At 40.5% G+C, this 23,221-nt stretch overlaps 1 protein-coding gene across 1 annotated transcript; it reads right to left on the bottom strand.

Annotated features, from left to right (window-relative positions):
- Positions 1-543: 543 nt before the first annotated feature.
- Positions 544-23,221, bottom strand: pcsk1 (proprotein convertase subtilisin/kexin type 1). Its single transcript, XM_062457482.1, has 14 exons — positions 22,631-23,221; positions 20,931-21,035; positions 20,599-20,721; positions 16,233-16,379; positions 15,199-15,275; positions 13,555-13,643; positions 12,883-13,055; positions 12,196-12,408; positions 11,786-11,886; positions 11,392-11,625; positions 5,516-5,673; positions 4,763-4,896; positions 3,590-3,751; positions 544-3,086 (listed from the first exon to the last, which is right to left on the bottom strand). Exons 1-14 carry the CDS (start codon positions 22,814-22,816, stop codon positions 2,691-2,693), a joined length of 2,298 nt encoding a protein of 765 aa, XP_062313466.1. The 5' UTR covers positions 22,817-23,221; the 3' UTR covers positions 544-2,690.

Raw genomic sequence — 23,221 nt, 5'->3', positions numbered from 1 at the left:
AAGAGAGTGTGCATGGTAAACAATAAGATGGAGGAGAACAGATTGTGAGAAAGATACAAGATATTAAAGAGGACGTGTTGCAACTTGCAAGTCACTCATATCAACTCACAGGTCACAACTCAAGCAACTCTATCTGAGGGTATACAAAATTGAAACTTGCCCCATAGCTGGGACAATTGTCACATATTTTGGGGCAAGTTCATTCATCACAACTCATGTTATAAACAGTAGAAACATTTATTTTTTTGTCATAATTTAAATGTTTTGACTCATGTAACATAGATAATCACAAAGGCACATAATCATCTAATTGGATTTATGTAACAGTATAGTTTTAGAGAAAAAGGCACTATTAAAAATGTCCCTGTCTTGCCTAACCAATAACATTTATATGAGCACAATCAATCTGTATGTGCTGTGAATTGGTTGAAGTCCAGCATTTTTGTCCACATGGTGGCAGTATTGCTATAGCTTAGAAAGAGATGCCATTAAATTAGATTCCTAACTTTTTTTTTGTTCCAACAACTCAGACACACTCAAGAGGTCACTTTGCAGTTTATTAAGGTAAATCTCATGTTTTACATCCACATAGAAATGGCAACATAGTTCAGCTCTAGTAAATAACTTTGGACAGAAGCATCAATCAAACCCAAACAACAGAACCAAACAAATAAACAACACAATCTACATTTAAAGATGGATAAATTACAGAATGAATGTAAACCTATTTTCCTCTTTCATCTCAGTCTTCACCTTATTGAGGCAGAGAGGTGGGGTTAATATCACCGGGCAGGAAGTCCAGTCCAACCAACATTGGATAAAACAGATGGATTATCAATTTAGGGGAGGGACTCTACATAGTGCATCTCTTAGTACACCTATTACAGTTCCTACTGTAACATTGTCATAAGCATTACATTAGCATTTATAAAGGCTTCAGTTACCAGAGTTTGTGGAGTTAGACCATAAGTAGAGCAAATTTTAATGCCAAGGTGGTTTAAGGAATGTTAGTTTTATAGCCCCACACCAAAGTGATACTGGGAGACCTTCAAACTGGCGACTTTGTAATAGAAACCAATCATCTACACTCAAGTTTTCATTAAATTAAACATAACTATGTAGTGGTGTTATTGACGGATAGTTAATAATAAATAGCTACAACAGCAACATCATGTTAGGCCTGTTTCACACCCGCCTAAACACAGAAAATCTTTTGGATTTGTTTTGTGGCAGTGTTTCTTTGTATGTATAATTTCTTAAAGTTGTAATAATCACAGCACATAATTGTATTGTCTTAAATATCACATTAAATAAGGTTCAATAAATTAATCACGGGATATGTATATATTTGATATAATATGAATAATTTATAGAAAATTCAAAAATATTTATATATTTGATGCAGCATTATACTTTCACATAGAAAAAATAATCAAATTGCACATGTCCAGGATTGATTGTGAAGTCTGGTTGCAGGATTGTGTTTCTCTTTTGTTTTTGAATGATTACATTTTTCCTTTAATTTATTTATTTTAATAAAAAGCCAAAAGACTATTCATCATTTTTCTCAAATAGCATGTGTTACTTTGTACTTTAAAGAACAAGTCTGTATTTGTACCACTAATACTTTCAGGAGAACACAATGAAGGGCTGCAGCTAGTTCTCAAACTCTCCAATACTTTGTTGACACCCTGAGAATAATATACCATTTGTCAACAACTGCGAGTTTCAACTTTGAAAAGGAAGTGGTATATAGAGGCCTATTTAATGTTACACTTGTAACGCTGGCCCTGCTAAACATTATACTATTGTCATGTGCCCAAATCTTAACTTGTGTAAAACAAGTTTTAATTTGACTCTCAAGTATGAAAGTTAGTAAGATCAAAGTAAGCATGTCCACCCTTGCACCAAAATAAATATAGACATTGACATGTCCCAACAGAGAAACAATAATAGTATTGAGTTTGTGAGAGGATTTCAGGTCATGTATCTTTCAAATAATATTACAATCATTGTCTTTGTATAATATGTAGATTATATAGCTACAAGTACAGAACTATATTTTAAAATGGCATGCTCAAGCAGAAAGTGAAAAACGGAAGAAAAGGAAACAGAAAGAAAAAGAGGCTGGAAAGCTGCTATTTCTTGTTATGCAGCATATTTTGGAACAGAATTACAAAACTAAAATTTTCTTTTACTTTCCCTCACTCCTACTCACTTTCTCTTTCTCCACACTTCGTCTCTGCCCAGTTTTGCCTCTATCACATTCAGCTCAGAGTTGGTCAATTTACAGCACACAGGGCCACAGCCTACGGTACAGCCCATTGCCTTTGGTCATGCCTGGCACTAACTCAGCTGATGGATGAACCAGCTAATAATAGTATTTTATGCATGGATCACAATTTAGTTATAATATCATAACAATTTAATTAATAACACTTAAACAATAAGCAGCCAGTGGAGTATAGAGCAGTCATAAGATATGCCATAATTTTACTCCATAGTACCATTTATGCTTATGATATGTAATCTTATATGATTGAATTTGAACTGAACTTCATCAAATAGATTTGTGCCTGACTGGACAGTGCCTTCCAGGATCCTCATCACCCACCCCTCTATTCTACCTCAATCCCTTCCTCCCTGTCTGCCTCAGTTCCTCCCCCACCCCCCGCCCTCTCCTTCCCACCTCACTGGCTGTCATCTCCCAGCATGTCGAACAGTGCCTGCAGCAGCCGGTCATCTCTGTGCCTGTAGGGCTTGGTGCTGTAGAAGCCATCACTGTAGTCGCTGTACAGGCTGTCCTCTTTCCCCCGGTACTGGTTGATCCTATCCAGGGCCTGGTACAGCTTCTGTGGGGGAAGACGCTGGTAGTGGCTCCCCCAGGAGGACAGGGGTTTTGCTGGGGATGTGGGCAGGGAGGCCGGGGTCTGCCGGTTGAAGGCCGTTTGGAGAAGACGCAGCAGAGCGAGGGAGGGGGACAGGGGAGAGGTGGAGGGCGGCTCTTTCCCTGGGTTTGTGGGAAGTGAGACCTTGGCAGGACTGGGCGGGGTCTTCTGGGGTGGGGTCTTTGCTTTGGGAAGCTCCTGTTTGATTGGATGGGAGAGATGTGATAAGAGGCAGACGTTTACAACGAGGCCATATTTGTTGTTGGCGGCTGAATCTTCTGGCTGAATCCTCTATATTCTACTGTAACAAAGTTATTCACTTTTGCATAGACACTCTCATCTCATCATAAGCCTTATTATGATCACAAGGATTAGCACTTACATGTAATTTAATTAGGTGTAAAGTTAGAATAGAATACAAAACATTATCTTTAAATAAAGTAAAACTGACAGTCATTGCTGTTTTACTGTAGATCTCCCTCTGTACATAGAACTCTGCTATCTCATCAGTAAAATGTCCTTCTTTATACATCAATATCTATTTCATGCCATATTCATACATATCTATATGATGCCATACCTGTTGTATCATGTGTGTGACACCTGTCTCATGTCTAATGTACTATACATCCCAACCGTAACCGCTGCCCCTATCTCAACACTGTCTCAACACTGTCTCCATGGTAGTGAGCTTATTGTACCTCCATCATGTCATCCATGTGTTCCACTCCACGCCGGTCGTTCTGCACGGCGTTGTAGGGAACGTACACCCTGGGTTCCTTCATGTGCTCCGGTTTCTCTGAGGTCCCGTGGAGAATCAGCTTCCAGCTCAAGATCTGACCCTCGTTTTCCATCCGCCCTGACTGAGCGACAAACAGAACAAAAGCGTCAGCAGGGAGGGATAAATGAGGAAAGGGAAGGATGGTGGACCGGAAAACAAAGACAGCCCGAGAACACAGATCTTCCAGTATCTTTTGTAATTACCTTCAAATTCAAATCTTCACATCTTAAAGACCCACTGCAGCTATTTTTAAGCTGACTGGTAATATTCCAAAGCTGAAAATGGTATTGCGCAGCCATTCGACTCAAATGTCAATGCATATGAATTTTGAAAGGTGAATTAAATGTCCTTAGCTTTTCTTAGCTCCCATGTGCTGTGAGGGAGGTTTTTGAATAAATTAACTATATGTGATGTTTGTTTGTTGTGAAATATACAATGTTGTATAATAAGATACAATGAAAATAATAACATGAAAATTGTATAATGTGTATAATGACAAATATGCTTGTATGAGTATGAACAGTATCAGCAGTAACAGTATCAATCATTTAGATTATTTATACAAAAGGTATTAGTTAATAATAACTGGACTGCCATGCTGGAATAGCTTATGTGTGTGACACTTATGTGTGTGACCATCATGGTCTAATCACGTGTTTCATTTATTCTTTACTTCCTTTCAGTCTTCACTCATCAATTTCCTGGGGGCAGTGTTTGTTCAATAAGGGCTAATGTCCAGGTCCTTCATCCCATTAACATGTCAATGTGAAGAGAAAGCCCTGCTCTAATTTGTCCTGTTGACGCTAGTAACCAAACTGATCAAACAACCTTCATTTCGAAGATTTAAGACTCTTAATGACTTTGCCATGCTTATTATCAAGATGTAATTAGAATCCACAGGTTGCACAATTTGGGCCTATCTAAAGGTCAACTGTGGCTTAGGGAAAGTTATGTGTGTATGTCTAACCGGAAAACCTGCAACGGTAAACATGCGTTTAGTGGGTTCATAGATTTGAGGGGCGCCCTGAGTTTTGTACAGTAAATGCAATTAAACTTTGGCACAAACCAAAAGGCTTCAATCCCTCTGACTTACCGTGTCTGTGATCTTGAGAGTCCAAGTTCCAGTGGGATCCTCACCCCAGGTGTGGACGGACATGAAGTCCCAGTTCCTGAAACCGTTGGAGGAAATGTCCCTCTCTCTCTCAGCCAGAAGTACCGTGCTAGTGCCTGATGGGAAAAAAGAAGGGGCAGATGGTTAAGAATAAGTCAGTAAAACACATACGGAAACATTTGGAACAAGCGGACCGCACCTGGGTCGTCTAATGCTCTGGGGTACTTTTTTGTAATTATAACTTTTTCTTCGACACAATTTATCTGTAAGTTGATGAGACCGGCTCAACCATGTGAGTGGGATAATTTGGCTGGCCCCTTTCAACCAATCAGGTTCCAGATGGTACAAACGGGGGTTGTGTGAAAAGAAGTGAGGAACTATTCAGAGATAAATCTAAATTCTTGAAACTGAGATGGAAGAACGCAGATGTAGAGTAGATTAAGATTTATGGTGAAGCTCAACATCTCCCACGTAAAGTATGTCTAGAACCGCTTGCGAGAATTGATCAGTAGCTGTCAGTGCAACTTAGTCTGGGGTCTAAAGAGCACCTGAGCAATGCAAAGCCAGGTCCAATGACCTCGGATGGAGTTTGGAGGGATAGCGGCAGGAACGTATAGTACCTTAGGTATGTACTGTCCTCACATTATTTCTATATTGTAAAACTTCTGTCAATGTGAAACCAATGCGATTGATATGCCAAACCACCAAAAATGTTGTGTATAAATGTTTACTAACCTGACGGGGACATAAGCGTGATATGCAAGTCTCCTCTTCGGGTGTACTCAATACTGGCCTCCACTTGCACATGCTCCAGTGACAGAACAGCATTCTCCTGCCCTACACACGCCTTGGTGGGAATTTCTATGGTGATTTCCCCTGCTGCTTTCAATGCCCTGTGGGAACATCAAGAAAACAGCAAATGAGCTCCTTAAAAAGAAACAGAGAACCGGCGTCTAACTACCGACATGACACATTCTTTGATAAATGTGAGAGGAACTATGTCCAATACAAAGCTTGTTCTTCTTGTCTTTTTCGAAAACATCAATCTCAGCATTAAAAAAAAGTCTGATTATTTGAGTATAGTAATACATTGCTGTGAAGAATTGAATTGTTTCTTATTATTGGGTGTGCTCAAGCCTTCGGCGAGAGCACAACCTTTGTTCTCTCACATATATATTATTATTGTGAGAATGCTGTTAAGCATTCTCACTATTGTTTTCCTGTTTCTCTTTATTATTGTGAGAATGCTGTTCAGCATTCTCACTATTGTTTTTCAACTTCTTAGTTCTTCCGCCGTTTTTTGGCCTTTAACTCGTTCTGCATACTTTAACCGATTCCTACAACTTTTGTATCAAAACGTTCAGCTCCTTCAGGAGATGATGGATATGACTTTTGGTATTTCTCACTTTTATACTTTTTAAGACATTAAGGTTTTTGTGCAAATTATTCTCCCATTAAAAGTAATGGTAAATCCTTTCAAATCATTAAAAAGCTTCCTCCTCTTTCAAACGTAACTACTTCAGCTTACTTTCAGCTAGAGACACCATTCAACCTTTAAAATGTTCACAAGACATTCAGCTATTCCCAAATGATTCAGCTTTTTCAAATGTTCAGCCAATTTTGAATTATGACAGTTTGAAATACATTAAAATGTTTGCTCCTTCTTGATTTTTATGAATGAGCAGCAAGCAGAGTGGCACACTCTGCTGGCTGCTCTTTTTCTGATATTCAACTAATTTGTCAAACAAATTCCTCTAACGTTCATATAGTTTAACTTACAGAAACAAGTTATACCTTAAAATGTAGGAAAAATTGTCCTCTTTCAGCCAATGTAACTACTAAAGAGCTCACATTTACAGATTTTCAGCTATGAGCCTTGAAGCGAGAGCAGCCTTTCAAATTCTCTCACTAACTTCAATGGAGAGGTGAGTAAAATCAGTCAGAGAAAGCAAGAAGGAACAAGATTTTGAAACTGCCGATAGAGTCGTATTTCTGACCGCACAGACATATAAAGGACATCTCTGGTTTCGGCAGAGTCTTGGGTCTCGGAAAATATCCTTATATTTTGGATTGGACGTATAGTTTTGCGTCTAGGTCAACTTGTTTGAGGTGTGGATGCTAGGTAAATGTTCGTTTTTCTCTCTGCCTAGCTCGTTAGCTATCACAGCTGCGCCATCACCGTGGCAACCAAACAAACAAGCACCAGGAAAGCAAAAGGAACACGTTTTTGAAACTGCAGGTAGAGTCTATTTCTGACTGCACAGACATATAAAGAATATCTCTGGTTTCGGCAGAGTCTTGGGTCTCGGAAAATATCCTTATATTTTGGATTGGACGTACAGTTTTGCGCCTAGGTTAACTTGTTTGAGGTGTGGATTCTAGCTACATTTCTCTTATTCTCTGCCCTCAGCGCGTTAGCAATCATAGCTGCACCATCACCGTAACGACAGACACGCACCACTCAGTCTCTCACACAGGTGATTGGTACGTTTACTTGACCATGAGAAACACGATTACTAGCAATTGTCGGTTTATGCCAATAATACAATTACTCCGTTTACATGTGTAATTAGTTATGCGATTACTCAATAAACGCGTCTACATGATTCTTTTTATTAATCGTTGTATGCTCCACGGACAAAACTTGCACCATCATCCTTCTGCAAAAAAGTGTCGCCGTGTCTTCCTGTATCGGCTCTACTGCTGTATGTTTCATTCCATCAACACATTGAATCCAACTAAGAAAGCCGAGTAAACGCACTCAATGGTAGGCTACATCTGCTACTGCTATTACTATCCCAACTATAATTTCAGCTGTTAAAACGATAATATTCTTGTTCCGACTAGCTAGCCTACTTCTTCTGTTTAACAGTTCAGCTTTCAGCTTCTCCCGCATTGTAGGCTATTTTAGCTCTTAGCTTTGTTAAGATGATGCAGATGATGCAGTTCAGCTTCCACACTGCCTCTTTTGTGTGACTCACACATTTTTGAAATTCATTTCAGCTTGCGGGTATTTTCTCATTTCTCACTTTTATACTTTTTAAAATATTAAGGTTTTTGTGCAAATTATTCTCCCTTTAAAAGTAATGGTAAATCCTTTCAAATCATTGTTGGAATGCTGCTCCAGCCCCTTTCAAAAATACCTTTCGGTTGCTTTGAAGCTTCAGCTTATAACTTTCTACTAAATTTTCACTATTTTCAGCTTTTTTAGCATGGTCAGCTATCCCCATTCAGGTTTTCAGCATTCTCACTGCTGTTTCGCAGGAACAGCCGTTTCTAGTTTTATTTCTTTTTGCCCCCCTAAAACTCAGTCAATATTTGGCCTACATAGACAACGTAGGTGTCAAAAGTTTCGTCTTGGTAGCGATTGAGTTGCTTGTATTGGAATTTACGTTCCGTTGCATGGTTTGGGCTTAAGTTAAGTTTTTGTGGCGAAAAGTGAAGCTAACGGTGGCTAATTTGCTAGCCACAGTCACTGACGTTACTAACGTCACTACGTCACTAACGTCACGAAAACACGCGTGACTACCTTTGGCAGAACATTCGTTTCGCATCTGTTAACTTGGGGGATAGCTAGGCTAACTATAGCTTTACTGCAAGGCAGCTGCAGAAACGCCACAAGCAAAGAGGCCAGGGTGATAACTATTTACTCATTTTACTTTGTGATATGACACACACTTGTGATGTGTAATGTACAGTATAAGCTGATATTATTAAGGAAGTACATCTACTTTCGGAAACAGTAGTCTACTATTTCAGCTGAAGTATTAGCATCATGACATTAGCCTGTGTTGCCCGGGCAACACATACTACAGTGGTCTATGATGTAGCGTTATCTGTTTTCAATCGTTAAAATAAACATTCCTCACATATACATTTTCGTTGTAGGATTTATTATGACATTAGATTACAAGTAAACGATTTGTGAGTGAAATTATCATTACCTGTGTTTTCAATCCAGTGTATCACTGCAACGCTGTAGCCTACGCGAGACACTACAAAAACATCTACACAGCTGTAGGAAGTTAAACGGCGACAGAACATGTTCGGCACTCCCCTTACTTAAATCAAAAGTCTATCTAACTACTAACCTGAACTTCATTGCCACAGCCTAAACTTTGTCAATCTGTTCATGAAAATAATTAATTTCAGCCTAAACCGTACAACGGAACGTTAAATCCAATTCAACCAACGCAATCGCTACAGAGACGAACACAGCAGTAGTCTAGTACTGTACCGTAGTAGTACAATTTACCGGGGCAGCTTCTCCACACAGGGCTATATCGCATTTTGCGTTGTTACTGACAATGATCGCTACCAGTGAGCTTTTTATGAATGAGCGATTTTCCACTAAATAAATGTCAAGCTTATTTACGTTTTTGGGGGCATATTTTCAGTTAGCAGATGGTACTGTTTGAATCGCGATTCCATCTTCTACTGCCGGTAACGTCGTAGAATAATCTTCAAAGGGGGTTCTTTATTAATGAATGAATGCAATATGAGTAGGCTAAATGCCTGAAAATACCACGAGAAGGGAAAACTTAAAAGGACGTTTAAGTCATAGAGATTAGGTCAATTTTTACACCGGTCTGCCAAATTTATTCGTTTTGATTCAGCTATGAGGCTGCCTCTTGCAGGGGAAATGAGAAGACATCATATTTAATTCTACACTTCACTCGTATTTTCAGTTGTAAATGAGCAGCACAAAAAAAATGCTTTTAAATCTATGTAATCTTTATAAATAATAAGTATGCATTTTAATATAAAATATACAGATATATCAGTTGTAAAAATGTCATTCAAAAACGGACCCCTGTGCAACCGAAGCAAGCAAGCACACCCTACAATTTCCCCAGAAATTGTACCCTCTCTAGTTTACCATAGTAATGCAGTTAGTATGAGTCTACCACTGGGTAGGTATTGGCCTGGGAATATGTTTTTCTTAGTTTGGTATGTGGACACATGTCAAAGGTCAACTCCCCATTAGAAACAAAGCAACATTTGGGCACCAGATTATGAGAATACTGGAAACCAAGCTTTAATGACCATTCCAGATTCATGTTTACGGTACAGCACAGCATAAGAGTCCTTTGTTCCTCTTAGTATGTTATTTGTCATGTGTGCAACCGATGCTCACTAACAGTGATTGTCTGATGATAAACTATCTATATCAAACCTTTTAATTGTGTATCTACATTCGTCCTCGGCTAAATCTTCTTCAGATTCATCACTACATGGCCCTTACTGGGATGGTTAGTCACTACACTGGTGTTCATTCTAAATGTTCCCCAATTCTTGGACAATAGCCAGCTACCAGTGCTGCACTGATCTGAATGTTGAGAGGGGTGCATACCTTCACCCATTTTAACATCTTAAAGAAGAGAGTGAGGGGAATTTACTCCTGCTGCCATAGGAAGACATACATGGTGAGACTACACCCCCAGGCCATACTCGCAGCCTTCATAGTGTACTGCACCAGTGGCTTGCATTTGCTTTTGTGTGTTTTGCAATGACTGGATGGCTTGTTACATCTTGACTTTTAATTCACCCGTTGCTCTTCCCAAGTTGTCTTCTCATTCAAGTTGCCCAATGTTAGTTACTTTTTAGACTGTATGACACAGTTGAGGGGTCATTGACAGATTGTCATCTTTTGATTGAGGTGACTATTTTTGCTGTTGTTGACCTGGATTTGACTTCACAACAAGATAACCTTTCTGGTCGTAATATTTTCTGTCTTTCTGTCTTTGTGGCATTATTACCCACCCAGAATCTTTTTTCCTCAATAATAAAAGTTAGTTTAAGGGGAGCACTTGGACGGGTGGACCCAATCCTTCTTACGAAACCTTTATCAAGTATGTAGTTTGCATACACTCAACTTTAGTATGACGCAAGTATACATTTATTTAGATGGTCCACCATAATTCTCTCAGAATCAACGTTAATCCCTTGTCTATTAAATCCACACATGAATGGAGGGATTACTCTAACCAAGCTGTCAGAGGAGGATGGGGACTAAAGTAAGTCGAAGGGGAGATAGGAAACAAAATCTAAGGGATTACACAGTGCTGGCTTGCTGATGTCTAAGGTAACAGGGGTGTCGATACCACCAAGTCACTAAATCCCAACAACCAGGAGGACAGTTGTAAAGCCCTGTTTATGCCCTGTTTTGTATTAACTTGGGTCACCAGCTAGCATTAGCATGACAGGTAAAATGGAGGTCATTTAGAGGGATATGTTGCAGGACTGCAGAATCTGCCAAAATAGTGCCTGGCAGCATTTCCGGAGGCTTTTAATCTGCAGTGGAGGTAAACAAAACAGCTCTTTGGATCCACGGAAGATAGAGGAGGGAAGATTGCTTCCTCCACAGAGGGCTTTGTACAGGGATGATGTTGTGGCAGTCGCTTTCTCTCTCTCAGACACAAACAAACACAATTTATATTTGTCATCTCAGATTTTCATGACACGCTATAGCTGATTTGTTGCTTTACCAGAAATACCAAAGCATTGGGATATTTCAAGATCAAGAATCAAACTAAAAACAATATCAGGCATGTAATATGTTTATCCATGAACTATTCACAAAAATAGACATTTAAAGAAAGCTACTCTACCTAGGCTGGAAAGCTTCATCTCTGACGATACATTGCTTTTTTTCAGGGACGTGTTTCCAGGTGGCTGGGTCTGCCAGGTCCACAAGAGTTTTGGCATTGAGCAGGCCAAATCCAAAGCGACTGTTCACCATGAGGCCTGCCCCATTCCTTTTCCAGCCCGGGTTATTGGCAAGCGGGTCAAACTCAGATGTCCACACCACTAAATGCTGCAGGTCTCTCCAGGTAAGCTCTGGGCTGAGAGGTTGAGACAAAACAACCATTGAGAATTTACCAAAGACACGTGAAGTTGAGGGTAACCTGGATTTAACATTTTTCCAGCATTATTGATAATTAGATGGTGAGAGAAAATGTGAGAAGGGTGGTAGAACATTTCTACCAAGAGTTGTCTCCTTACTTCTGCTCAAGTGCCAGGGCAAATATCCCAGCAGCCAGTGGGGCGGAAGCGGATGTTCCGGTGTGTGTCTCGGTACATTCATTATGCAAATCTGAACTTGTCTGCAGAGAAAAAGGGAAAGAAAAGGAATTTACTCATGAATAGATGCTGCCATCAGGTTACACTAACCAAAGTGCTACCAGAATGTCACATCGCATCGTAAATTAATGTAATGCAATTGAGTAATTATTGCTATGAAAAACGTTGCGTAGCAGAACATGGTATGATGTAAGGCATAAGGCACCATCACACAATATTGCATGAGACAAGGTAAGGTCATGTGACATGATATGGTAAGGCACAACATAAAAGCACAACATCCATCACAATATTTCCCATCATCTACACTGCAGTGGTGTAGTGATACTCACTATTCTCTGGTCGGTGTAGTCCCCACTGCTGTAGGCTGTGGCCAGTGTGGAGGAACACTTCTCGGCATACCAGGGTGACAGGCCCTGCTGTGAGGCACTGCTAATGGAGATTGTATAGATGCTATCTGTGTAGCCATCACAGTCGCAGTTGTCCCCTTGACGGCCTCCATTTCCTGACGCCCACACAAATATCGAGCCCTTCCCTCCACGCCCCTGAAAAAGACGGTAATAAGAAGTTAGTGATACGAGGCTGTGTTGACAGCTCTGTGGTATTATAATGATAAGCTAATGATTTCATACTAGGCAGTAGAATTTACTATTTATCTAGATATCTAGAGTTAGGCAGAGTTACCCAGACAGATCTTTGTTAACCACATTGTGTATGTAACTTGATGCAATGATGAATTATTCTCAGAACCTTGGCAACATCCTTAGATTACTTTGACGGTTTACCAAAACGTTTTTTTTTTTTTGATCAGTTGAGTTATGATTGTGATGGCCATTTGCATTTCCTTTCTTGTGAGGCATTGTACAAAACAAGACTTACCACATCAAACATTGTTTTTAGTTTAATGTCATTATTTAACATAATTACTCATTATCATAGGACTCATAAGTCTACTCATGATGCGTGATGTTCTGTTGATGAAGTCATTAGAAGTCCAGTTATAGTAGCTATAGCGTTACCTTCTGAATGCCATACTCAAAGGCTTTCTGGGCTAGACGACCGGGCCCCTCCACTGTCTTGCCGTCATCGTTGGGCCCCCAGCTGGCGCTGTAGATGTCCACATGGTTCGGGTTGAAACCAATTGAACTGGCCTCGATGGCATCCGTCACAATACCATCCAGCATGCGGATCCCTGGACGGGATTAACCAAATACATTTAGGTCATCTAGCAAACTGCCCAGTGAATTTAATTTAGACCATTCGAAGATTAACCGTGTCATCGCTGTTGCTATGCATGTCTGCTGAAGTGTACTTCTAACCGTTGCATTTTTGACCATCTAGACTTGTGTGAAACAGGTGTTGAATGTTGACCTATCTGATCCTCATCCTCTGATATGATATAATATTCTTTAGAAGATAGGTGGATAGATCGGATTGGGTAAGTGGCCCAATGCAATCACCGGTTCTAAAAGTTATTATGTTAGTAGCCCAAGATGTGTGTCTTACAAATTGTGCAAATACACACCTACTGTATGGAATCAAGGACAGCCACAAACACATGCACACGCACGTTTGTGCACTCATAATGACACAAGAATGCAAGCACACAAACACATTGGCACACAAACACATAAATGTGCACTACATAATCTTGACACACATTTCACAGAGCAAAATGCTAAATGTCATACCTCCAACCTTGGAATTGTAAGCTACTCCAACCCCACATTTGTTGTTGTCTGCTTGCATGGCAATCTCACCAGCACACCTGGTCCCATGCCTGAGAAAATACAGAATGACAAAATGTTTCATAGAAGACAAAACCGCCTTTGTTTTAGACGAGTCGTGACCACTTTTGGTGTGACTACAAAATACCCTTCATTCATTGAACTTCGACTTCCAAAAACCCCCAAAACAGTTTAAATAAATAAATAAAAAGACAGAATCTCATTATTGTTTAAGCTTAAACGTGTCATCTAAACAGATTGTTTCCTCTGTATAACCTTTGGAATCATACGCACTCAACATGATTGGTTGTTTGTTTGATTACATAACAGTGTCTCCTAATTATTATGTTTGTCATCATGAGAATGGACGGCAGGCCATTCGGCCTGCCTCAGTGACATATGAAATGCTCTACTGGCAGTGTCTCAATTATACAAGAGAACCAGTGAACATGGATAACAATAGAGTTTGCTGACAAGAGTGGGGAGGTGGTTACATGACTTGTGTTTAGCTAACCCCACAATTGGCATAGAGTGAGTCATCATTCCCAGGTATTGTCTGACAAACAGAGAAGTGGGACGAGAGAGAGAACGAGAATTAAAACCTCAGTAAGCGTTTTTCCATTAAGGATGTGACAGTAGAGTGATGGATGTGGTGGTCATTTGAAGATTTTCAAATAACTATTTCACCACATAAAGTTAAAAAAACGCATTGGACTCCAATGAATGGAGCCAAATCTTTCATTGCTCCAACTTAAACTCCTATTGCTTTGTCCACAATTTTGCGTAGTGTCGAGTGTTTTGGGTGAAACCTTTAAGCAAGGCTCCCACAATTATGGAAACAAAATACAAAACCCAAATGTCGTTCTGGTCTATAGCCCAAAAGCCATCACAGCAAATGTTAGGTTCAATATGGCACTCTAACACACAAACAAATACTGTAGCATGAAAGCAAAAGCGACATACAAAAGTATCTCTTATACTGTATGTGGCCATTAACACACACGAAAACGTCTGGGAGATTTCATGAGTTCAGCTTGGTTGTCAACATCCCAGTCAATCCTTTCAATTAAGTTATGCAATCAGAGAGTACTGTGACTGGGTAGTGGATTATGGTACATTGTATGTGACCATACCCATAAAAAAATGCATGTTTGCTTTTATCATACTGGTATGTTGCGACAGATATTACAGTGTCTAGACATAATGTGTGCCAATGTGTGCTTCATGTTTTGGCTACTCGCAATGTTTTGTGGCTATCTCGTTGTTATGATCAGTGACCTATGCACTATGTAAAGCTCTCTCTTGGAAGTCGCTTTGGATAAAAGCGTCTGCTAAATGAATAAATGTAAATGTAAATGTAAATAATGTAATGTGTTTATAATCCCTGTTCCAGGAAGTCTAATACACAATTAAGTTGCTTTAGACCTAGTTTGAGCATTGAAGATGAAACCATGATACCAAAAATACATTTTCAAGTTTGTTAAAAAATATCTACTCATAAAGAATATTTTTTACTTTAAGCAAAAGCCACGGTTACATGTGTTACATGTGTTTTTACATGACTAATCATAGTTTGAATTAAAATGTAGAAAGGAAGCTTCAACATACTTGTTCTCATTAGTGGAGTCATATCTGGGGAATGGGTCGGGGTCATTGTCATTGAAATCATAGCTGGCTGCTGCATCCTTTAGAAGAAAAAGAATGAAAAAAGGAACACTCAATGTCATACACTCTGGTCAACAAGGACACACTACTGTCACTGTGATAGACAATGTGTGACAGTGTGACTTGTGTTCATGTTTTACATTTCAAAATATGCTGAACTGACTTTAAACATCAACCATAGAATTTTTTTTGCGTCATTTTAATGATGTGCAAATGGACACCAAGTGCCTTAACGAATGGCGGTGCCTGTCTCGCCAGATCGCCCCATTGATTAATTACATTCTCATTAAGTAGCACAGGAGCTGATTCCAGCCATTATGCTGTTACACATCCTTTCACATCCGCTCTCCATTTCTCTTCCTTTGCCTCTGATTTATCTCTCCCTTTCTCCCTCTTTCGCTCCCTCTTTCTCTCCTTCTTTCTTTCTTTCTTTCTATCTCTCTATCTCTCTCTCTCTGTTGCCCATTTACTCTCTCTCTTGGTGTCTCTCCACATTATCTTGTAGCTGGTCAACGCAAGCTTTACTGTGTTAGAAAAAACTCTACCACCAAAGCACAGATGTATCATTTATGGAGTTCCGCTTGGTAGATTCAAGTGTTTTATTTCCTAAATCCATTGTCTTCTAAAGGCTAACACAGCTTGACAATTCATATGTCAATTATGGTAAACACCACACACTATTAAACACTGAATTTGCCAACATTGAGCATCCTTATCATATTTACATGCAGTTCTATGGTTAAGGGCTAAACAAATTTAATTGGATTTGATGATCATAAAACCCTTATAAAATAATAAGACTGAACTGTAAATTAGTGTCCCACTGTAAACCAATGAACTCTGTGCATGTAAGCGTTCTTATGCATGAGCAATGCCACATATAATGGGGCTTTATGAATCGCCTTGTGAGGTGTCATCAGTGTTGCTATAGAGACGCTCTGCCTCAGTGACGGTCGTCGCCATGGAAACCCTCTTACGTAGTTGGGGTAGATGTCGGTGTGGTTCCACTCCAGGCCGTCGTCCAGAACGGTGATGACCACACCTTTTCCCGTGATGCCTTTCTTCCACACGGGAATCACGTGCAGGTCCAGTTTGGGGAGGGAGGACGAGGTCCTGGTGTCTTGCTTGAAGGGGGACACACAGAGAAAGACGAGAGACACAAAGATGATCATTAAAGGAAGGATGGGTAGAGCAGAGCAGAAAGAGGAAGAAGGAGATCAACTGTACGGTTGTGTCGTAGATCACACCTGTGTAAATAAGGCTTCTGGAGGCGGGGGGGAGATTGATGTTGATTTTGTTGCGGTAGTTGAGATTTGTTGTAAGTGAAATGGAAAAATACTTAACCAGGGGTTTAATACCTACGGGTGAATCATTGACATGAACGAAAGTTATTAATGTTAATTATTCATCGATGATTGATTATTAAGCCCTGTTGAATCGGTCTGTGCAGAATTAGGAATACATAAATAAATCTAAGAACGGCTGGGCAGTTGCATCTGGATTTTTCATGACGTGAGTTCAGCTATTCTGATAAAGTTACTTAACTCATTAAAATGACAATACATCTCGAGACATGACATCAAAATCACGCATATTCACCGTAACATACAGCTGACATAAGCCTACTAACTCAGGTGCTCGTAACAAATGGATGCTAGCCATCGAACGAGATGAAGATCTGATACCACAGCTTAGACCTAGTAATTCAACTAAACTGCTTGGGTGAATATCAAGTATCGCAGTTTCCACTGAAAAACAGAATAGACAAAGGTCAGTCTAAGACGCAACGCCATCTCACACTAATACAAACTGTCACCCCCCCCCCCCGCCCCCCCATTGACCTATGGTGATAATTCATTATCAGCTTGTTGTTCTTTGTCCACATCCAGTTCACTCTCCTAGCCACTTCTGGTGGGAGAAAGCAAAGCTAGACCCTCTGTCACTCCAACGCATTATCACTGTGGCTATCACTGTCTTTTCAGTATTTCCCTTTAAAGTGTGCATGTGTGTGTGTATGTATGTCTACAGTATGTGTGTACGTGTGGCAACCAAGCAGGTGATAATTGGATAATCAGTAGGGAGAGTGCACAGGGCCACACTAGCGATATTGCCTGGGGAATAAAATGATTCATAGGAGGAGACAAACGCTGAAAATAAACATCAAGTCGGTGAGAGGGCTCCTCTTGGCTGACTGTCTGTCTGTCTAGATGGCTATATGTATGTATTTATGTCTGTCTGTCTGTCTCTCTGTCTGTCCGTACATGCAGCTATTTCCCATCTTGAACATCCCTGTCTCTCTCCTCCTCCTCCTCCTTCCCCTCTGGCTTTAGCAGACATCCTCCCTTTTCACCATCATAGGGCTGCTGGCTATCTTGATGGATGACTCATCTGTTGAACAGCACATACGCTGTGGGTTCTCCATAGCCCTTCATGCATAGATTTCAGTTTGACACACACAGACATCCAGGGAGTCTACAAATACGACTGCTTCAAGCACACGCAAACACTCGAGAAGAGTGTTTAAACACCAACGGACACAAAAAGAGCTCTCGACACCAACGACACAAACCAATTGATCAGCACATTGTCACAGACATGATTTGGTAGGAGCTCGAACACAACATAAGCACAAACACTTTCACACAGAAAACAGAGCCCTGGGGGTGGGCACTGTGAGTCACCTCTCTGATTGCATTATCAGACAGTCAGCTACTCCTGAGACACTCAATCTGCCGGCATTCTCCATTCCTCCCTCCACCCATGTTCAGCTCCCTCCCTCCTTCTCTCTATCCTATCACATCTTTCTACATCACTGCCTTCTGCCCTCTCCCCCCTCCCTTTTCTTCATCCCTGCTATCCTTTATTACCTCCTTCCTCGTCTCGACGTCATTGCCTCCATCCCTCCCTTTTCCCACGCACTCCTCCCCCCATTCTCGCACCATCTATCTCTGCAAAGCTCCCCACTGTTAATTTTTGCCACCCCTCTTCTCTCTCTCTCTCTCTCCTTTTCTGTCCTTTCTTTAATCCTCCCACACACACTGCTTCACATCTTTCTTGCTTCCTCTGTCTCTTCCACTCTCTCCTTCTCGATCTCTCGCATCTTTTCCTTGACCATCCTACATATCCTGCCTTCTCTCCAAGACCCTCCTGCTTCTCTCTCTCTTTCTCGGTCGCTCTCTCCCACTGTCTTTCACCCCCCCCATTCCAAATCTCAATATCTTGTCCCTGTCATCCCATTTCAATATCCTTCCATGGTTCTCGTCATTTCCCTTCTTATCACCACCGTCTGAGAAGAGAGCCCATCAAATGAGTGGAAGTGCCACAAACCACGCCATTGTACGTAGTTTACCGATGTCATCCAGTTTATTTTTGTTACTAATGACAACAGAGCGGTAGCCATTTTGATCTACATAATCATGTTTGCAACATTTTATCATTTAACATAATAGAATAGAACAGAATATTTACAAATTCACATTTTCTAAAAGAGAGTATTTTTTGGGTTGAACGAAAGCAGGACATAATCTAGTCATATTTTTATGGATGCCTTACTGGCCTGTTGGCCAAACAGTGTGCTGGAAGAAGCACACTGTTTCCCTTTTAGTGATAACTAGTGGCACGGTGTGTAAATACAATAAGCAGGACTTGATGACCAATTCAATTAGGATCATCAGTTCAGACAGATGAAAAGGATTCATCTCATCTATTTACATTTACATTTAGTCATTTAGCAGACGCTCTTATCCAGAGCGACTTACAGTAAGTACAGGGACATTCCCCCCGAGGCAAGTAGGGTGAAGTGCCTTGCCCAAGGACACAACGTAATTTTGCACAGCCGGGAATCGAACCGGTAACCTTCAGAGTACTAGCCCGACTCCCTAACCGCTCAGCCACCTGACTCCCCCTATTTTCTTATTTTCCCTGAGAGTGACTCAGATTTTTCAGTAGTGCATGCAGGCTGAATAAAGCTGAGGGGATAATATATATATTTACTCAATGACGCACATACACCAGTTACAGTATACACACACCCTGTCTTCATGAGATGACAGGCGGAAGCCCTGCTGCAATGGAAAAATAATAGATGACAAATAATGACTCAATATGATCAAATACTTCTAACCAACTATCACAAAATGTTCTCTCCACACTCATGATAATTTCTTGGTCGACGAGCAAATAGCATTAACCCCAAACAACAAACATTTTGTCAAAATACTACAAAAGCTGACCTGTGATGATAATCTGTGAATGCCAAATGATTTGGAGAATGACAGGACAGAGCCATTTCAAAATAATTCCAATTCATTAGGCTTAATGGAACCAATATAAACCCAGTACAGATTGTGAAGTGTCAAAGTTAGCTCATTTGACAGAGACGCTTTTACAGCTGATGCTTGACTAAATAACCCACAGTGGCTCAACCTAAATTGGTTTGTCAGTGATACGTAAACCTCAGTTCTGATGTGAGAAATCATGAGAGGACTGAACTTCATTGAAATACATTCGGAATTCATTAAAAGTAGTAACGATAGCTCGGCTTAATCCCACACACAGGACAATATGGATGTGTCAGTGATGGATCAGTGATGGAACCACAGCTGTCGCAATCCACTGTCTTGCACCAGCTTGGCCTGAATGGACCAAAATGGCCATTGTGTTCTGGCAAAGTGGGTATTAATGTGCAAATGTCTATTTGATTGTATTAGATTAGAATGTGGGAGTTCAGTTGCCTTACAATCTCTGATTAGGCTGAATTTTCTATCAAGCAAATGGCTCTTTTGGCAAGAGATACATGTTTATTGGTATTAGGTATTTGACTCACACATATTTTTGCCACGCATGATCCTGTGTTTAGTACATTCTCTGTGGCAAGTGGCAACATAACAAAAACACCCAAACCCTGGTAATACATGCACACTCTCGCTACACAAGGCGCTTTTAAAGGCTTGGTGAAGGAACAGACATCTTCTACACGCTCAGTGCCATGGAGCTGTCCGTTCCTATCAGTGCTGAATCCCAAGAGACAGGCAGTCTGTATACAACAGGCCACACAGGCAGGACCAGACACCAGCCGGAAATTACATGAAAAGTGTGTGCGTGAGCCAATGTTTGTCAATGTGTTCAAAGGGGTGGGGGTAGGGTAGTGTTGTATTCGAACAACCAATTTTGAGCTGTACAATTTAGCCATGCTACGATGATAAAGACAAGGTTCAGCTGTGGCACTAATCCCTACAGTAACGTTGGTATACAGTTTAAAAAACAAAAGCAATCATGCAAAATAACATTTCAACATGCTGTTTGTTTGGGATTACTGGTTGCTTTTCATGTTTAGACACCTACCAGATACCACTGCTGGTTCCACATTGGATCATCAAAGAGCTTGTCTGCAGGGCAGTCCTTGCAGCTCCTGAGCGACGCTCGCTTACTGCGACGCTTCTCGTACTGTTGCTCTGCCCATGACACCTACACATGGAATCAAGACATCAGGGCTTTTACTTTGAACCAAAGCATCTCAAACTGGTTTCATCCTGAAAACTGGTGGTTTCCACTGTACTATGAGGTTCCTGTGCTTGATCTAAAATGCTTTTTTTGATGACATATTACATCTCCAAAAGGAACAATTATAGAGGCAAAAATGCAAATATGCAATACAAAGAAACAAAATGGCTCACCCTGTCGTCCTCAGACAACCGTTTGGTGATATGAGGTGCACTTCTTTTCATCCTGCTAGGATGATTTGGGTGTTTGAATAAATAATGGTTTTCTAGGGTCCCAATCTGGAGAAAAGAAGAGTGTGTTAAAGAATATTTGATAAAAACAAAAAACATAGACCAGTCATCCAGTCATCTAGCCCCTACAGTCCGTAACTATTCAATATACAAGGCAGTCAAATGTCAGGCAATAACATAGTTTTGTTTCTTTTCAGTGTTTGTTTCACATCAGTACCGGTACTTGCTACGATTCTTTTGTAATATAACTTCAGAAATTACGTTTGTTTCTTTTAATCACCATTTTAAAAGCTGAGCTTATTTCATTCAACACTTTAGAATATTATCAAGCACATTTCCAAACAAAATGTTCAAATATTTCCATGACTAATATTAAAAAATATGATCTCTCAGGTGTCAGGTGGGTGAGCGGTTAGGGAATTGGGCTAGTAATCGGAAGGTTGCCGGTTCGATTCCCCACCAGGCAAATTACGTTGTGTCCTTGGGCAAGGCACTTCACCCTACTTGCCTCGGGGGAATGTCCCTGTACTTACTGTAAGTCGCTCTGGATAAGAGCGTCTGCTAAATGACTAAATGTAAATGTAAATCTCTACGATGGATGAATGAGATTTCTTTCATCATGTCTACACCCTTGTAAAGTCAACACCTCTCCATCCTTTTAATGAAAACTCTGGTTAATAACTGACTTCCATTGCTTGTGGGCTGCTTGATTCTTGGCAGCATGCTGCACAAAACTTCAGCTTCTTGGTGCATCTGTCATCGCATTGTGTTCATGTTTAACAATGCAGAAAGGAAATATATTGCAAAACACTGTAGTACACACTACCAAAATCGAATAAAATTACACCTTGAACCTAACCAAAAAACGCTTGAGTTTCCCCCATAAGTCACAAGAAACATCTGGGGGGGAAAAACTTTGTGAACATGTTGGTGTCACCCTTATCAAACAAAGTTTATAGCTTGAAACATTCTACCAACACAGGGTTCTACCAGGAACTAAATAATGCTTTTCAACAGGTTCTTCTGTGTGGTCAACCAAAGAACCCCTAGTGTGCCTGGCATTTGAGTACCAGGAAATTATTCATATATCCGGATATGAGAAATAAAATCCAACAGTCAAACAAACATACAGTACCTCTGTATGTTGTTTACTAAACAGTTCAATATAATCAATGAGTCACGATCAGTCATGTATTTTGGTCACCCTCTCATATCAAAGCCCACACTGTCTATAAATATTTTGAATAAACTCATCCAAGTCTTACGCTGATACTACAAAGCAAATAATTAGATTTGCGATACGGAACTAACTATTTACTATAGATCTAAACAAAAACATTTTGAAAATGGATCATGTTGAATAACTGTTGCCTATCCTACACTATTGCACACAACATGTATTGCTGTTATATTTGGTGTAAGGTTACGTTTATGAAAGACATATATGAATGCATTAGTTTCAACCTAACTCGATGGTTCCCTCAATTCTCTGTGCATTATACAGAGAATTCATAAATATTTCCGAATCGGAGCACACTTTCCTATAGTGTACCACTTCGTCTGAGATTGAAGAAACATTAAACTGCACGTAACTTCAGTTTTGATCGGGTTTGTAAAGGGGCGTTGGTGTCACGAGAACCAACCTGTCGGACCAAATCGTAGTCCAATTCTCTGGCGATTAACCTGGCAGCGTCGGTTCCTCCTGGAATCTCGACTGCCCATTCGTTGAGGTACTGTCTGTCCCCGAAAGAAGCATCCACGGAATGAACGATGAAGCAGAGAACCGCAAGAGCACAGCTCGTCAACATTGGGCGACATCTCACTTCCATGTCAGAAGAATAGGAGCTAAGAAATTGTGTTCTTGGATAGATGCTCAAGAAAAGCAGCACAGACAACAGAAAATGAACCAAAAATGCTGAACTTCAAATGAATGAATCCGTTTTTTTGCGTTCCCCTTGTTCGCGACTCTCTGAAAATGGTCCGTGAACTGACTTGTTATTGCCTCATTGAAACATCCGTAATCCGTGCAGAGGGCTGAGAAATGTTTACACGTCAAATTACGAAGGTCTCTGACGTCAAATACGAGTGTACCTGGGGTAGGCTCTCTGCTCGAGTCCCGAGAGAGACGTGCGGGTAGGACGCACGCGTAGGAAGGGAGGGGGAGGTGGCTGCATCTAAAAATATCAACTTTTATTCAAACGACTGCAGACTATGATAACGAAAAATTAATTTCT

The sequence above is a fragment of the Osmerus eperlanus genome, chromosome 1 (genome assembly GCF_963692335.1).
Source record: "Osmerus eperlanus chromosome 1, fOsmEpe2.1, whole genome shotgun sequence".
NCBI classification, from domain to species: domain Eukaryota; kingdom Metazoa; phylum Chordata; class Actinopteri; order Osmeriformes; family Osmeridae; genus Osmerus; species Osmerus eperlanus.
This window is presented reverse-complemented; position numbering and strand designations above follow the sequence as displayed.

Bases quoted from the DNA above. Each gene is read 5' to 3' on its own strand.
- pcsk1 (XM_062457482.1), bottom strand. From the start codon at position 22,816: ATGGAAGTGAGATGTCGCCCAATGTTGACGAGCTGTGCTCTTGCGGTT. The intron at 13,644-15,198 runs GTATGTTGAAGC...GTATTTTCTCAG, and splicing joins GACTCCACTAATGAGAACAA to GCATGGGACCAGGTGTGCTG. The intron at 5,674-11,391 runs GTAGAGTAGCTT...ATGTTCCCACAG, and splicing joins GATGAAGCTTTCCAGCCTAG to GGCATTGAAAGCAGCAGGGG.